Genomic DNA, 17,632 nt, shown 5'->3' with positions numbered 1-17,632 from the left:
GCGAGCAGCCCCATTACGCTGTAATAAAAAAAGATGGATGGCTCAGCGCACCGGGGCCCTGCGCTAATGCGATTTCGCCTGGTCTCTCCGGGTTCTAATTAAGGCAGAAAACGGAGAACAAACAGGAGTCCCTGGTGCCCGGCCCCCACCTAGCCCCCACCCTCAAACACCCCACGGTGATGGGCGCTCGCCCTCAGGGACTGTGCCCCTCAGTCACCCTGATGCACCAGACCCTTGGGAGAGAGGTTTGGTGGGGATGCAGATGGACAAGAGATGCAGATGTCTGAGGGGTGTGATAGAGGAGGGGGCACCCCCTCCAGCCTCTGCCTGCCCATCTCACCTCTGCCAGGTGGGCTCAAGACTCCTCCATCCAGGATGAAGAGAGGAGGCGGAGGGGACACGGGCACTATCAAGTGCGTCATTCAGAGACAAATGTCACCTCCACCATCTGCTGCAGCATGCAAAGTGGAGGGGGGAGTGCTGTGTGCCAGAGAGGAGCTGGGACAGCATCACTCCAGGAAGAGGCTCAGCCACTGTGGAGCAGGGACACCAATACTGGCCATCCGGTCCTGTGGGGACAGAGAGGGAGTGGCCATTGCAGGGCTGAACGGTGCATGAGGGGCCCATGGGATGCTTGTGGGAAGCAGTGATTTGCTTTGGGACAGGAGTGGCAGAAGGCAGCCTTGGGGTGCGGGCCATATCCCCTCTGAGAGTTACCACTGCCTGTACCCACTAAGCACAGGGATGTCTGTGCCCTTGGTGGCAAGGAGACAGCCACAGCTGTCAGCAAAGGTGGGAGCTGGGCCCATTCAGCATTCAGTGGGGGAAAGGACCTGTGAGCCCCTTCCATGGGGTACACAGGAGGATGAACACCCCATAGCCCCAGCACGGGGTGCCCAGACTGCAATTGCAGGCACTTCACCCAACTGAACCCACACCCACCCAGCTGCTTGCACATCCCTCACTGCCTCCCATCACCCTGGTAAGGAGGTAGGTCCAGTCTCCCCCCACCTCTGCCCACACCACATCCCTGGCCCCATTGGATGATTTCACTGGGGTGCAGGAGAAGGAGATATGCAAGCGACAACTTGTTCCCCATGCTCTCCCCAGAGACCCAAAGAGCACTCTCAGTCCAGCTCCCTAGAGAGGAGTGGTGGCACTTGCCACCGGGGCTCCTCTGTGCGGCCAGATCTGTCCCTGCTGGTACCTTGCAGATGTGCCAAAAGACCACACCGGTGGGGTTTTTCCATCCTCTCTAAATGCAGGGAAGGCCTGGGCAGCCCCCAGCCCTCTCCAGACCTGACAAAGGTGGTGTCAAGGGGATGCAGCCCCACACACAGTCTGCATCCCATGGGATGGCACAGAGCAGCCATATCCAGCTGCATGTTCTGGCCGAATCCAGCATGTGTTATTTAGCTTACACCAGGCAATCAGTAGGCTCAGGTTCTCCATTTCTTTGGCTGTGTGGCATTCATCTCAATAATTCCAGAGAAGACACAGCAAGGCATGGGGAGCAGGTGGCACGGGGACCTGTCAGGGGATGTCACTGTCCTTGGGTGAGAGACAGAGGTTTGGATGCAGGATGCACCCTGCCTGGGCACCACACAGTGCTGCTCTGAGCATGCTTTTGAAAGTACTTTCTTTATTCAGTAAAGAGCTGGGTGTTTTCAGGAGAGATCCATGAGTGATTCCTGTCATGTCCTGTGGGATTTATTGGTCATTTCAGGGAGTTTTTTAAAGCTCCCACTTATTTACAGCTCTCCATGCTCTTTTCACTTGCCCAGGCCTTCAAAGGGAGTCTGACAGACTTGAAATATTGCTGGAGCAAAACTGATCCCAAATGGCAACCATTTAAAGTGGGAGCATCCCAGCCCTGTAGTAAAAGCTGCTAATTTGAAGCCAGACTCATGTATTTGTTACTCATCATCTTTTGTATCCCCAATCTAATTTCAGACCTGTTCAGAGTGACAGTTGACCAAAGTCTTCCAACAGGTTCTTCTGGAAGAAGTTCAGCCTCTGGTGCTGCCTACAAGCATACATTTAACCTGCTCTCCTGAAGCCAGCAGCCGAAGTAAGTGCAGAGGTCATGGAAATTATTTCAAACAAATCGCCTTTGCTGAAAGTCAGCTGGGAATGCACCAAGTTCCTGTTTCTGCAACGAGTTCAACCAGCTGGGCTGAGCTTTGGATGCTGCACTTGGACCTGTCAAGGGTGGTGCTTGAGCGTCAGCCACAAGCTACTGCCTGAACCCAGCTTAGCTCTAAGAATAATTCTAAAAAAGAGTAGAAATCACCCCCATAATGTTGCAAAATGACCTGCAGTGGGGTCATGCGAATGAATTTACAGACTTGTTGGGGAGGGGTTGCTTGGAAGGATTTGAGATTCCATCATGGAGAGAGTTGGTTATTGACTTTGGTTAATACTCCTTGGTTGAGAAATGTGAGCAGAAATGTCTGTTACCAGTTGGAAAACACAAGTGTCAGCCTGAACACCAGCACACCCCTCAGTTTGCAAACAGCAGCAGGAGCCTTGTAGGACCATGACAGACCCATTGCACCTGTGGGATGGCCAGGCAGTGCCAGGAGAGGCTCACAGAGCCCTGCCTGTCTGGCCGGGGGGTGGCAAACAGCATACCCCAGCCCTTGGCAATACCATGCACCAAAAATGAGCTCTTCTCACCACAGGCAGGAAGGCAGATATTGCTTATCCCTGGGAAAGTCCTAATGGCTTACTCAGATATGGTTTGTTATGCTCTCACCCTTCCCTAGCAGAGAGCAAAGGCAGAGCATCAGCAAAGCTGCATCACACAGCAGCATCAGCCTGACATCCAGGCAAGACCAGTGGCATTTACCTTCAGTGTACACACCAAAGCAGTGTAAACATTCACCAAAACCCCAGCCCCAGCCATGTCTCATGGATGATCTTAGAGCAGAGGTTGGTGCAGAGATCTCATGGGGGTGCGGTTTTCAGCCCAGGGTCTGCCTCTCAGCCTCAGGATCCTGCTCTGCCCCTGGAATTACACTGTAGAGAGAGCTCCTCCTGGCAAAATACAGCCAAATCAGGAGACTGGTCAAGAAGGATGCTCCAGTAGTACAGCCAAGGAGTGGGAGCCCTTCAAGGCATGGGTTTGTTCTCAGTTTCCCTCCACAATCTGGGCAGAGTTGGGCTCTTGGGAAATCCCAGTCCAGGGCACACCAATGACATTAGCCATAGCAGTGCCACCCCTGGGGCACACTTGGGTCCTGTCCAATCCCAGGACAGTGTGGGAATAATTGTGCTGTGCAAACACTCCCACAGAGCTTCAGGAATCAGTAACCTTGTTCTTCTTGTGCTCATGCCATTTTTTAAAATGTTCTCCCTTACTGCCGGACAGAGGGGAGCTCAGTGTGTGGCCAGAAGTGGGATTAGGTAGGTATTTTGCATAGCACCCCCAAGGGCTCCCCTCAACCCACTCAGACCACCTAGGCTGGCATTATCCCAGAATGAGGAGCAGCTGCTTGGTGAGTACATGAATATCCAGGTTTACAGCCATGCTGAGGTCCCATCTCAGCAGCTGATGCAGGCAGGGGTTGGGGTGGCAGCTGATGTAGCTATCCCCAAAGCTCAACTCCCATAGTCTGGCCACATGCTGGGCTGGTTATCCAGTCCAGCTGGGAAAACAGACACGTCTTATTGCCAAAACACATGGAGAGTATGTTGTGATGGGGCTGAATGACACAGGAGCCATGTGCACTGGGGGTCTGGGATCTGGAGGTAAATATGCATCATGGTGGAGCAGGAGGACTGTAACCCCCACAGGAGATTTCAGCACCTCAAGACTCATGGATCAAGCAGGAGGGGAGAGCAACAAACCAAAGGAGACGTTTCAGGCTGCCAACTCTGCTGTACCTCTGTCAGGTCCTCCTGGTTCCTCATCCTGGTGAGTCCTGGGCAGGAACTGGGCTCAGGTATCTGGTGCCCTCCCTGGCTTTGCTGTTGATATTCTTGAAGCCATCAGTCCATGGGTGCCTCAGTTTCCCTTCAACTAGGAGCCACCTCTCCAGGCTTGATAATGCTGACCCAGGACACCCTGTGGTTAAAACAGGAGAGCATAGTCAGAAAGAAATCTTAGGAACGGGGGACAGAGACAGGAAGGAGGAGTAGGTTCTGGGCAGCTGTGCCATTGAAACCAGGATCCTCAGCACCCCGTCCTGCGTTCCCCCTCCCTGACCCATACCAACCACTTCACTTTCACTGTAGCTCTGCTGACCTGCCATTAGTTATAATGCCTGAGCCCAAGCAGGAGGTCAGCACAGGCTGGCTCAGACATAAATCAGCTCCCTATGTGCAAGGAGACTGGGGGATGGCAGTGACAGGTGCCCACCACGTGCTGCAGGACCCCACACCTTGGCCCTAGGATGCTCCCCAGGAATGGAGGCCTTAACCTCCATCGCATCCAGCCAGGATGCCCAGGGATCCTGCTGCCCCTCCAGCAAGTCCTCAGGGTGATGAGAAGCACTGTGCCACAGCCTACAGGTGGAGTCCAGCCCGAACGAAACTACATGGCTCCCCAGAAGGAAGCAGTGGGGCCGAGTCCCTGCAGGCTGAGAGAGGGGATGCAGAGCCGGCTCAGGAGGTGCTTGCAGCAGAGCTGGGTACCCACAGGGGTGCCGTGTCTCCGCAGGCTGGAGACACCTCCTGCTGCCCTGCTGGGGAGGGTCTGGGTGAAGAGGGTCAGTCTCCCGTCATGGGGCTGGCTGAGCCGCCCAGTCCAGCCCAGCACGGCTGGCTGCAGCCTGCCCACGTTCCCATCCCCGGTCCTCCAGCTCCCTCTGCTGCCGGCGAGGATGACGGCTGGCCCGGACGGCCCGGAGCAGCTTCTCGGTGGCCCTGGGTTCCCCAGCAAGGTCTTCGCCCACAAAATGCTCCACCAGCATCCCTAACAGCCATCCCCATCCGCTTCCGTGGAGAAGGGGTGTGGGCAGGGGATGCTCCCAGCACGCTGCAGGGCACGCAGGGCACCCAGCCTCAAAGTGTCCCCGGGGCAGGTGGGCAGCCCTGCCAGAACCACTGGGTGGCTGCAGACCCTAGAGACCCCAAGGAGGGACAGGCCATGGTGAGAGCTCAGCCTCAGTACTAGACACCAGGGACTCCACGCAGGTCCTGCAGCTGCAAAATGCAGGCATTTGCAAACTGCTCCTTTCAGCTCAACTGATTTTTTTTCTCTGGGTAGACACGTGTGTCCGTGCACACATGCTGTGAGTGTCAGGAGCTGCAGAGCAGCCAGTCTATTTCTTTCTAAAACTTGACATAAGCAGGTAAATTATCCCCAAGTAACGCATTTACCACAAGAGGAGAAATGTCGGCACTGCTGCCACCACCAGAGCAGGAGCGCCTGCCTCCCATTCCCCACGGTGACAGGGAGCCTGAGTTATGGCCCTGTTGGAGAGACAGCGGGTTTGTAAATGCCTCTGTTTGTGCTGTTTTCTAACCCAACCAGAGCCCATTGATCACCGGAGCAGGAGAGAAGCAGGAGCTGGAATGGTGGAGACACACAGCCAGAGCCGTGCCAGGAGCTGCACACATGCAGGGATACTTGGACCTGGCCTGCCCTGGAACATCTGTGTCCTTTTGCCTCTGGGACATCCCTGGTCTGAGGGTACAGCCTTCATCTTTCATCCCTCGAACAAGCTGGTTTGCTGTGCCAGCAACTGCCAAGGGATTTAAGTCAGGATCCCATGGCATTACGGGAGAAGATCTGTGTGCCAGGGTGGTGCAAGCAAGGAGCCTTTAGGCACATATATTCGGTGTAAACAAGGCTAGTTTGGAGGTGAGGACTATCCGTCTGCATCTCACAGCCACTAAATGCTAAAAGGATCCTCAGAACAGGGATGCTGTTTGCACCCAATGAAAACCAGACCCTGCCCAAAGAACAAACAGCCTCAGGAAAAGGAAGAAGGAGAGAAACTGAGGCACAGAATGGCAGTGTAGGATGGTGGAGCCAGGACCTCAGTACTGGATCCATTTACAAAATCCAGCACTTGCTGTAGCACAGGCAGTGTTGAGAGACATAACTGAGCAACTATAAACCGCTATGAGTGAACTTCCCCTGGAGGCAGGCAAAGGAAGGACCGTCTGTCCTCAGGTCTGACACGGACCTGAGCAGCCTGGGGACTCACATTCCTCATGCTGCAGCAGCTCTGCAGCACCATCCCAGCTGCTCACGCCTGCAATGAGTGACCATGGGAGACATCAAGTACCACGGGACAGGGCAGACATGGGGGTCTTGCTGGAGACAGGATCCTCCAAAGAGATGTTCCATGGGAGAGGGTGACATAATACAGCTACTCCATGCACACAAGAGCTGGCTTGCTTTAGGCACATGGTTGCCCCCATGGCAAAGCCACTCACCAGCTCCCTGAGTCCTGCACAGGGTTGGGCTGCTTCACACAGACCTTAGTGATGGCCAAGGGGCTGTTGAATCAGGACACTCCACTCATGAGGCAGGTTGTTTCCTATAGCACAGTCAGGGAAAATGAGGCAGAGAGGGCTGCTGGGACTCAGGGAGCAGAGGAAGGTGACAGCAGGCCTGTCCTGGCTGCACCATCAGTGCTAAGCCATAGGGAAAAGTCACTTGTCTACCAAGCACGAAGCCCCTGTGCAGACCATCCTCATGGGATTGGGGCCAGCATCCCTCCACCCAGCTGGGGGGACAGTCCTGAGAGGGCACTGGCTCCTGGCTTTGCTTTTGCAGGCACAGGCTCATGCTGATCACAAGCCCCTGCTGTGACATCCACCACGGGACATGGCACAGCATCCAGTCACATATCCATGCCATACTGCTATCAGGGCAGCTCTGCCATCACCCAGGTGGATCTTCCACCAGCCAGAAGAAACTGCTGGAAACAGGAACTGTGATACAGAGCATCAACCCCAGGACCTGGTGCATCCACTGCTGCATTCCTCGCTCTTGCTGCCCACTAGCTGCCCAGGCAGGGCTCTCACTCTGCATCCACTTGCCCTGAGGATGCCCCACAGGGTGCTCTGCTCTCCAACCAGGCCCCCTCAGCTGCACCCCAGCAGTCCTTCCCTCACATTCCATGCTGCGCCAACATCAGCCCGGCCATCAATAGCGCTTGGTTAATTAATTTGATGAGAACAGCAGGGACTGCACTTTGCATTTAGTGAACTTCCGAGAACTTCCAACCTCATCTTCATAATTGGCCTCATAAATTCGAGGAAAGAGAGAAATCAGCAAAGCCAGAGGAGCGCGGGAGGCAGGAGAGGCCCTGCACGCAGGAGGGCGGGCAAGCGCGTGAGAAGTGACTCTATTTGGTGTCCTTATTTAATTTTATTGCACAGATCCATCTTCGCCCGCCCCCTCCCTGCCTAGCCCTCTCTCTCCCGCTCTCCCTGCTGGGTTCACCTAATCATGATAAATTCATATTCATTTCCCTGCCTGCCCTGGCAGGGGGAGCAGCAGCTCCCCTACCTTCGTCCGGCCGTGCTGCCATTAGCAAGTATTTACTCATGAATACAAAGTGCCAGTGTTAGAGGCCAAACTACCCCCTCTGCACCCCTTTTCCCCCAGCTCCCTCCCACCCCTGCATCAGGATAAGCTAAGGATGGCTAAGGATGGGTGTTCCACAGGGGAGGGAGCAGGGTGGGAAGAGCTGCCTAATGCTCAGAACTTTTTCTTGGCCTGGGCTTTTTCTGCCCTTTTCCTCATGAGGCAGAGAGATGCTTGTTGGGGGGACAGGAATTGCTTGAGCCCCTGACCTGGACTCACCTCGGGTGTGCAGGGAAGGCAGGGTGGGAGCAAGGGGCTCTGTGGCAGAAGCTGAGTGGCTGTCCCAGCTCTCAGACTTTCCGCTCAGTCTTTAAGTGCTGCTGCATTTTGGTTTATTTTTAATTTTCAGGATGATCAGACTCACAGTCAGGGAGGGTGGGAAGGGGGTGTGCTGGGGAGGGGGAATAGCTGAAGCCCCTTCCCGGGAAGCAGAAACGAGGCAACACCTCATTAGAGATGCCTTAAACCCTCTTTGCTCACCCTGCCTGGACCCATCCTGGGGACTCAGCATCCACCTCCCAGGCACCCCAGGAGCCCCATCCCTTATGCCTTCTGTCCAAGTGTGGCATCCTGTGGTTTAAAGAAGGGAGGAGGTGTGCTGGGATAAAGGGATGGCCAGGTCCTGCTCTGCTGCAAGGTCAGAGATTAGGAGCATAAAGAGGAGCATGTGTGGGGCAGCTCTGCCTTCTGCCTAGGGCAGGGCTGACTCACAGTGGGCAGCACAGTCCAGCCACTCATGTTTTTCCCTTGTACCAGGATAAGGGAGAAGCAGGAGCCCTCAGGAACCAGAAATATCACCCCCAGCTGCTCTGGCTAAGCTCCTTGCCGTGTTACTTCACCTCCTGCCCCCTTTATTCCCCACAGTTACACGCGGGGCTGATGCTCCCTATCCATCCCTGGCGCACCTGCCTGCAGACAGCCACAGGAGGGCCCTCTGTCCCCTCCAAAGCTCCAGGGCAACGATTTGTGGGGTGGGAGAGGACGGACAGACATCAGACTCATTCCCTCACAGAGCAGGGGGCTGGTAGGATTTCTCCTACGCACTAGGGCCACCCTCACTGCCATTTGCCAAGGGGTTGGGCACCGGAGGAGCCCTGGCCCCACACACTCCTGTGTCTGTCCTATCCCCAAGTAAAAGCAGGACGAACAGCAGGGTCAAGGCTTTGATGCACTGATGCAACACCCCTTTGGCACCTGGGTGTGAACTGTGGCCCTGCAGAGCAGGGTGACAAAGGGGAAGGAGTTGGGGGCCAGCAGTGCCACATCTTTCATTCCTTTACTGATGCCCTCAGCATGTGGCCCCACTGAGAGAGGCAAACCCAGGAACAGCGTGCCCTGGCATCCAGAGCTGAAGGCAAACCTGTGCTCATCCATGGGCAAAGGTGTACAGCCCTATGCTCTGCTCCCTGCCCCAGCCAGGCAGAAACAGGCCCATGGCCTGTCTACCATAAGGCAGTCTCCAGGATCATCCCAGCAGCGCTGGAAGGAGAGGGAGCCTCCACCCAACCTCCCTGTGGGGCAGGACTGCCCCCAGCCCTGGGCAAGGCCAGCTATGGCCCTATCTGGCCAAACCCGGCTGACCCTAAGGATGGGGACCCCTTCCCCTCTGGGGTGGACCCTGGGCCACACAGTCCTCTCCTGGGGAGAAAGTGCTCTCCCTGGACCTCACAGGCCTCTGGTCTGAGGCTGACTCCCCTCTGCTTCTGGATAACCTACCCCAGTCTTCACTGGCTCTGTCTCAGCAGCCCCTATTCCTCTCCAGCTTCTCCATCTCCATTTTGAGCCACTCGGTTCTGCTATATCTCCATGTGCTTCCTTGGCTTCCAGGCTGTTCACATTCCCCTTGGTCAACCAAAGCATCTCCATGCTCAGGAGACTGAGCAGGAGGCAGACCAGCAGTCAACTTGCACATACCCTACTGTTTGATGAATATGAAAAAGCTGCCAGTAATCCCTTCCTGACTCCATACCTGAAGAAAGAGCTCAGCTGAAGGCTAGGAGCTCAGGAATGGCTCCTTTCTCTAGGAACAGTCTCTGCTCAGCCACGCGGCCATGTGGATACTAAAAGAGCCAAGTCCTGCTCCGCCATGGGAGGATGATGGCCAGCAACTCCCTGCCCTCAAGAGCCAAAAGTGCAGATCCAACAGTGTGAAGGTCTCCACTGCCTTCTCCTTGCCTCCACTGAAACCAGGGAAATGGGCCAGCACAGGAGGAACTCCTGGTCAGTCAGGGGAAAAAGTCCTAACAGTTGCAGTGCAGAGAGCAGAAAGACAGACATGCCAAGGGAAAAGAGATGGCATTTATTACACTTCAAATCTCAAAGCACAAGACACGCCCGAAGACATTAATTTCCCTCAGGTGGCCAGCAGAAAGAGCTGACAAACACTGCTGGGGTCAGGGCCTCCCCAGCAAAGTCCCAGCCCCGCTGCTGGTGCCCAGTGAGGAGCAGTGACAGTGGAGCAATGTGCAGCAAGGCAATGTGCAAACCCACCAGGTTTAATGCCCTTGTGCCTGCCCTAACAGTGAATACACGGCTTGTCACTGCATGTGACAAAGACATGGGAGAGTGCAGACTGGGGGTGACCAGATCCCACAAGGGACAAGGGAGCAGGAGCCCCAAGCTCCTGGCACAGAAATGCCCACAAAGCCACAGAGCAGCACCTCTGCCAGGATGAACCACTGCAATACCCATAACCGAGACAGAGCCTTGAAAGTCTCTGCAAAATTCATCTCCAGAATATAAAATAGTTGAGGTTTCCTGAGAAATAAAATTCATTCCCATGGAACTGGCAGGGCCAGCCACATGCACATGCATACACAAACACACACACACACACACACACTTAGACACACACACTTTCCTTAAAAAGTCCAGATGACTCCATGGCTTCCACACAAAAAAAGAAGAAAGCTTTGCTTTGCCCAAATTAGAATATAACTATCTCCTTGTGTTTCTGCCTCCACACCTCCTACACACAGACACACAGCCCTGCTGGGTTACATTCATAGAATCAACCAGGTTGGAAGAGACCTCAAAGATCATAGAGTCCAACCCTACTCTGGTTACTAGACCATGGCACTAAGTGCCACATCCAGCCTCTTCGTGAAAACCTCCAGGAATGGTGAATCCACCACCTCCCTGGGCAGCCCATTCCAATGCCTGATCACTCCCTCCATCCTAATAGTCAGCCGAAACCTCCCCTGGCACAGCTTGAGTCTGTGCCCTCTTGTCCTCCTGCTGGTTGCCTGGGAGAAGAGACCAATCCCCCCCCGACTATAATCTCCTTTCAGGTAATTGTAGAGGGTGATAAGGACACCCCTGAGCCTCCTCTTCTCCAGGCTAAACAACCCCAGCTCCCTCAGCCTCTCCTCATGGGACTTGTGCTCAAGTCCCTTCACCAGCCTCATTGTTCTTCTCTGGACCTGCTCCAGCACTTCAATATCCTTCCTGAACTGAGAGGCCCAGAACTGTACATAGTATTCAAGGTGTGGCCTCATCAGTGCCAAGTACAGGGGTAGAATCACCTACCTGGTCCTGCTGACCATGCTGTTCCTGATCCAGGCCAGGATGCCATTGGCCTTCTAGGTACCCTGAGCACACTGTTCAGCTTCCTGTCTATCCAAACTCCCAGGTCCCTTTCTGCCTGGCTGCTCTCCAGCCACTCTGTCCCCAGCCTGTAGCACTGCATGGAATTGTTATGGCCAAAGTGCAGGACCAGCACATGTCCTTGTTAAACCTCATCCCGTTGGAATCAGCCCATCTCTCCAGCCTATCCAGGTCCCTCTGCAGAGCCCTCCTGCCTTCCAGCAGGTCAACACTCCCGCCAAACTTTGTGTCATCTGCAAACTTGCTGATGGTGCACTCAATCCCCTCATCCAAATCATCAACAAAGATACTAAAGAGAACAGTGCCATTATTCATAGCCATTATATTCAAACCCTTCCCTGAGCACAGGTCCCCAAGCTGTGAGGTGTGCTCCTCTCCTGCACAGAGTGGAACGGAGCCCTTGGGGCCAGAGCAGGGCTGTCTGTGGATCTGGAGGATCCTTGGCACATGACAAGCTGAGAGCAAGCAGGCACAGCACCTCAGGTCCCTGTGCCTCCTTCAAGGCTTACCTGACACCAGGGAAACCTGGTGGCAGTGGCAGCAGCCTTGCCCTGTGCAGTGGGACTCATCAGAGGACATGTCAGCTCAGTCTGAAGGACACAGCAGCAGCACATGGGAACCCCTCATGATTCCTGCAGTAGTAGTAAGAAGGGGGAAGGCCTGTTCCAGGGCCAAGCTAGACCTCTACTGCCTTCATTCACAGCTCAGCACAGAAGTTTTGGATTGTCTGTGCTCAGACAGAGGAGAATGCATCCCACTTCCCCTGTTGCCAAGCACAGGCAGGGGCTGGATCACAATGCTCTGCAGCCCAGCTTTCTGAAGCTGGGGAGAGCAGGGCCAGGGTAGCTGATAGGCAGCAAGCCCTTCTGGTAGCCTGTGGCATCAAGGCAGCACGCACTTCCAGCGTGGTTCCAGCTCACAGCCTCTGCTGGGTGAAGCCACACAGCTCTGCCAGCAGCAGGGCCTCATGCCTGCAAGGAGCCCCAGTTTGCTGGGATATGTTCTTCAGTCTGCCATCAGCACAGCACAGCACTGGGGAAACCAGCAGCCTTCCAAACAGCAGCACAGCAGTGGGCCCAGGGCGCCGAGTGACAACCTGGTATCACCAGTCCCGTTCCGAGGGCTCCCGGTAAGGCAGCCCCAGCTGGATGAAGACATCTCTCTCCGTGGGAGTGGGCAGAGTATGACCAGATGACACCTTGACACCTCCGGGGCCTCGCAGCACGGCCGAGCTGAGGGCATGCTCTGACAGGCTCATGCCCTTGGTCTTGGCCAGGGCCCGCATGGAGCGGTTGAAGTGAGCTGAGCCAGTGAAGTACAGCAGGGCACAGGCGAACTCACTGTAAGGCACCACAATAATGTCGAGACGACGGTGACGCTGGGCTGGCCCAGGGAGGCGGCACACACCCAGGTACTTCTTCTGATCACCATTGTCCTCCTGACTCACCAGGTCATCTGTAAGGAAGCCTGGGAGAGAGAACAGGCAAGGAGGAGCTGAATGGTAGAGACTGACACCCCATGCTGAACTTCCCAGTTTCCAGATAGCAGCTGAGGTGCCTGATAATGTGCTGTGGGACCACAAGGATAATCCAGCCTCAGCCCTGACAGCCTCACCCAGACAGGAGAAGCCATGCTGAGATGCAGCAATATTCCCTCCTTAACACTGCAGCAGGGCCAGGACCAGGGCAGGACTTTTAAGGACTAACAAGATATCCTGTTCCTGGGAAAAGTGATCACCAGTCCTTCAATGAATACCATTGCCTCCTCAGCTTGGCCACGCTAAAAACAGCTTCAAGCACCATGAGCCTTCCCCCAGACCTCTTACCACTCCTCCGGAGGCTGTCGAGCAGCTTGCTGAACACCCCACGGTGAGACTGCCCATCGGGGTGAGTGACCAGCACATCCACATCTCCACAGGTGGGCTTTCCCCGACGATAGGAGCCACATGCCACACACACTAGTCCAGGCTTCAGGGCCAGGGCAGCTTGTCTGACCTCCAAGAAGAGAAAGAGGGATGAGGAGTCAGTCTCTTTATGCTCTTTCCATCAAGGCAGCAAAGGATCTTGTGCCTTCCTTAAGGTCTGTCCTGCATCTCCAGGGTCTCCATACAGAGCAGACACTTGGCAGGCATGGCACACTGCCCCACCAAGAAGGCTGGCCTGCTGTCAGGGGACAGGTGAGCTGGGCCTCCACCCAGTCCTGCAAACATCCAGCATGCTGCCAGACAGCTCTTGAGGGCACTGGGCTGGAGCTAGGTTGGGACAAGCAGGAAGATGCAGCACTGCTGAAGGGGCAAAGTACAGCAAAGGTTTTAGAGCCTTCAGTTTCTGAGACAGAGGGAGAGAAGGTTTTTCAGTTCTGCTGTGGGCCAGGAACACAAAGCTCACTAGCTCTGCCCACAAAGAGAATCAGTTCAACAGATGGCAGCCACAGGTCTTATTTCAGAAGCAGGGATGGGCTTGTGGAACCTATCCAGCAGAACCCAACACAGCAGAAAATCTGTGAGTATCTTTTGGAGTTCACTCCTGCCAGGAGCTCTGCCTCTGTAGCAGAGCTGGGCTTCCCAACCCAGGAAAGCACAAATGTCCCAGTATTTTAGACTAACAGATGCCAATATGCTGCTGCCAGCAATCAGACACATATAATCAGAACTTCCCCTAATGTGGTCTCCTCCAGGCTGGATCCCAGCTCCTGTTTTGTGCAGACAGTGCTAATTCTGATAGCTTCGTTCATTAAATGTTTAAGAAAGGCTCCCAAGTCCCTGGACAGGACTAAAGTATTCTTGGTCTGATTGTGCCAATCACCCTGCTGGCCGCGAATAATTAGGGGCTCAGCAATTCCCAGTGATGAGGCCATCACAGAGGCTGGGGTTCAGCAAGGCAGTGCTCATGTCCACAGCCCCTTGTCACTCTTGGGGATCATCCTTCATTAGCAAGAGATAAACCCATTAACCTTTGCCCCAAAGGTGCTCCAAAAAGCCACAAGCCTTTCTCATGCGGAGCAAGGCCTCCTCTGGTGTCTTTGCCCCCCTTCTGGCTTTAAATGAAGATTTCTAGAAAACTCCCAGCCCCACCCAAGAGCCTAAAAGCTCCTCAGATCTCACTGTGACAGGCAGCACAGTAACTAATCCCTCATTCTCTCTCCTGGGCCTGGATCAGAGGTGTGTGTGTGTGTGTGTATGGACAGGAGCACAGTAATCCCATCAAGGTAACAATAGACCCATCCCCAAGAGCCAGCTCCTCAGCCCAGCCTGCCTGGGAAAGGGACCACTCACCACCAAAATGGCTAATCCAGCACACGGGACTGACACCCCAGCAGGGGCCTGGCAGGAGTGTATTCTTCGTGGCCAGGCCCTGTGGCCGAGTGACAGGGTCACGCTGGCTGCTGCTTCCATGGTGATTGGAGAGCACAGGGGTAGCAATGACAGTGTGTTCCCCAAGCTCTCTGCTCACATTAGGGTACACTGGCTTGGCACCCCATAATCCTGGGGTGCCACAGCATCCTAGAGCAAGCAGCACCCATTTGCAACCTGATTCTCCAAATAAGCTCACAGCTTCCATTGGAAAAGCAGCACCAAGGAGACCTCAGCTGAAAGCAGACATCTCAGAGATGACGAGAGGCAGGAAAGAGGAGCTGGGAACCTGTTCATCCCACCACGCCACACGCAGTCTTTTTCAAAGTAATGTGTAGAAGTGACACTTGTGAAGTATCCTCCTCCTTGCCAGGCACTCAAACTGAACCTTCTTATGGGGCAAAGTAGGTGCTCTGTGTGCCCATGCCCAAAGAGGGTCCCCCAAGCACTAATCCTGTTCAGAAGAAGAGCTGAAAAGCTCAGCTGTAACAGCGAGGGACATTTTCACAGTGTATACCTTCCTGTCATGTCCCAGCAGGTACTCCACTCTGAGGGCCTGGGGCTAAGTTACTCACAGTCTGCTCTATTTCTGCAGCTTCCTCCCGAGGCATGCGCTCCAGGAAATCTGTGTAGTGCTTCAGCCCCACAGCTTGCTGGCTGGTGAGAGTCGCCTTGGTGCGGATATCATCCAGTGTCCGGAAACCCTACAGCAGACCACACGATGATATCAAAGATCTACCAAGGCTTTGCTCTTCAAATACTTTACACCAAGATTTGGGGAGACTGTATTTAACCTGTCTCATGAGCTCCATGTTCAGGAAACAAATCGTTTTTAAAGGAGCCCACCCAGCGGGCTAGGTTACTCCTGTTGGCACAATTGCTTCAGCCTCATTTTTACAACTTCCAGACAAGACGGATGGCTGCTCTGACAACTACAAGAGCCAGTCAGGCCAACAGCCCAGTAACTGGATCAGAAACTTTCGTGGCCAAGATTCCCTGGTTCAAGCCTGGCTCTTAGCCGTGTCGTTGCCATGAGTAGTACGAGATGAGCTCCAAGCAGTAATGCTGTGGAAGAAGCAGTGTGTCCCCTACTCTTCCCCCCCACATCTTTGTCCTCTATCTGCAACCAAATTAAAGTCTCAGCTGGGTGCACTCCAGTCTCCCCAAACACATCAACAGTGGGACCCAGCCTCGGAGCTCCTCCCAAAAAAAGATTCAAATCTCATCTGTGGATATTAACAATTGGAAACTATTTGGGGAAGTAATTCTCCTACACTCAGCAACAGTCTTCAAACCACAGTCTGAGAGCCTCCCATGTAAGGCACTAAACTTACCTGCTGGTACCACATCTGAGCTGTCTTGACACCTGCTCCCCAGATGTTAGAAAACAACTCCAGCACAGGCACACTCTCACTGATGTGATCCAGCTTGCGCAGGTGCCCACTCTCCAAGATCTCCAGGATCTTCTCTGCCATCCGCTTCCCAATCCCAGGGATTTTACAAGCTTCCTAGAAAGAAACCAGAGCTACCACTGTAAAAGTGAAGATCACAGACAAGCTGGAGAACTGCTACCCACTCAGAACCTGGTTAGTCATTTGATCAGTAACTGGTAAGTGGCAGGACTAGCTCTGCCTGAGAGGTTACTCTCTAGCCCAGGCTTACAAAGACTCATCAATTCAAGTGGAGAAGGACTAGCATGCAGAACAGGACTGAAACACTATCACACTGAACCACTGGACTGCCACAGTCCATAAGGGTCAGATCCAATTAGTTTTAGAGATTATCTTAAATGGTGGCCAGATATTGATGACGAACAAGAAGATGAAAATGTCCATTTATTGTGCCCAAGGAAGGCATTTATACTCTGAGTGCTCAGATCTGGCCCTAAAAAGCTCAGTTTTCTGTTATTTTGAAAACACTGAGGTGGTAAATGAATCCCAACTTTCACTTGACACACAACTTCCATCAAAGGTCTATCTCCCTGCTCCACCACCCTGAGAATGTGTTTTACCTGGTAGGAGGTGACTGGCTTGTGGTAGCTCTTGAGTGCATTAATGGCTTTGGCATAGCCCAGAGCTCTCCACTTGTCCCCCTGGACAGAGTAAGCCTTTGCCAGCACTTCCAGTTTTTCTGTGATGCATTGGTTGTGATTCTCCTTCTTGCTGTTGGAAGATTGGGCACAAACCCACTTGCTGGGAGGCTGGGCCACTGTGGAAGAACTGTCACTGGTCTCTGATGATTTCACAGGGTAGTGGCCAGAAATCAAGGCTTCCAGATCTCCCTGGGTGACACTAGCATCTTCTCCTTCACTGTCAACATCATCATCAGAGTATTTCTTTAAGAAGAGACAGAAAAGCAGCCGTGTGAGAATAAGTGCATGTCTCACATATGTCCCCTTGGTACAGGCTACTTCTGAGACTAGAAGTCAGAGCACTAACCAACCTCCCAAGCACACAGTACTCCAACTGCTACCTCTGGAAGTGGCTGGTTATATACACACTACAGGCCTTGACACCTCAAGCTACACATGCACACCTTGATGCTACATGAACACCGCACATAGCACAGGAGACTAGACCTCTGTCCACCTGTGGTCCAAGCACACACACACCACCTACAGCCAAGCCCCTGAGACCTAACTGAGGTAGGACACATTAAGTGAGCAACTGCTGCCAGCAGTAAGGTATGACAATGCCAAAATCTCTGGCTGGCAGAGATCCTGCCTCCCTACTTCCACCGGGAAACCTTCTGCAGGTCTGGTGGCTGCACAGACACATCTCTCACACTCAGACACTGAACCTTCCACCCCATGATGCAGATGACAGGAGATAGGCACTAACTCTATTTTCACTTTACAGACACAAAATCTTAACAGAGTAGTAAATTACAACCCCTCATTTTCCCCATGGCTATCTGCAAGAGAAAAGGAGGAGGAAGGAATGACACAAAGGACTCCACATTCCTCAGTGACAGAAGAAAGAACCGATGTATGCATTTGCTGATACCCTCTGCATTAGGATGCCTCTGTGTAGACTTAAGAAACAATGAGCCCTGGCTTCAGGTAATGAACAAAAGGGGATAGAAGTGGGAAGCAGCACAGAGGCTTTGTAGACTACTTTGCTCAC

General features: G+C 53.8%; 1 protein-coding gene across 1 annotated transcript in view; it reads right to left on the bottom strand.

Moving 5' to 3' along the window:
• Positions 1-12,171: 12,171 nt before the first annotated feature.
• Positions 12,172-17,632, bottom strand: part of POLL (polymerase (DNA directed), lambda) — a 9,702-nt gene continuing 4,241 nt past the window's right edge. Inside the window, exons 4-8 of the mRNA XM_009080265.1 lie at positions 16,519-16,842; positions 15,842-16,015; positions 15,083-15,211; positions 12,981-13,149; positions 12,172-12,622 (exon numbers count right to left, since the gene is read on the bottom strand). Coding sequence (XP_009078513.1) covers positions 12,258-12,622; positions 12,981-13,149; positions 15,083-15,211; positions 15,842-16,015; positions 16,519-16,842 — 1,161 coding nt within the window. The 3' untranslated portion in view covers positions 12,172-12,257. The remainder of the gene's footprint in view (positions 12,623-12,980; positions 13,150-15,082; positions 15,212-15,841; positions 16,016-16,518; positions 16,843-17,632) is intronic.

This window comes from Acanthisitta chloris, unplaced genomic scaffold (assembly GCF_000695815.1).
Source record: "Acanthisitta chloris isolate BGI_N310 unplaced genomic scaffold, ASM69581v1 scaffold17438, whole genome shotgun sequence".
Taxonomy (NCBI): Eukaryota; Metazoa; Chordata; class Aves; order Passeriformes; family Acanthisittidae; genus Acanthisitta; species Acanthisitta chloris.
Note: the sequence above shows the minus strand (reverse complement) of the source record. Positions and strands in the feature narration are given on the sequence as shown.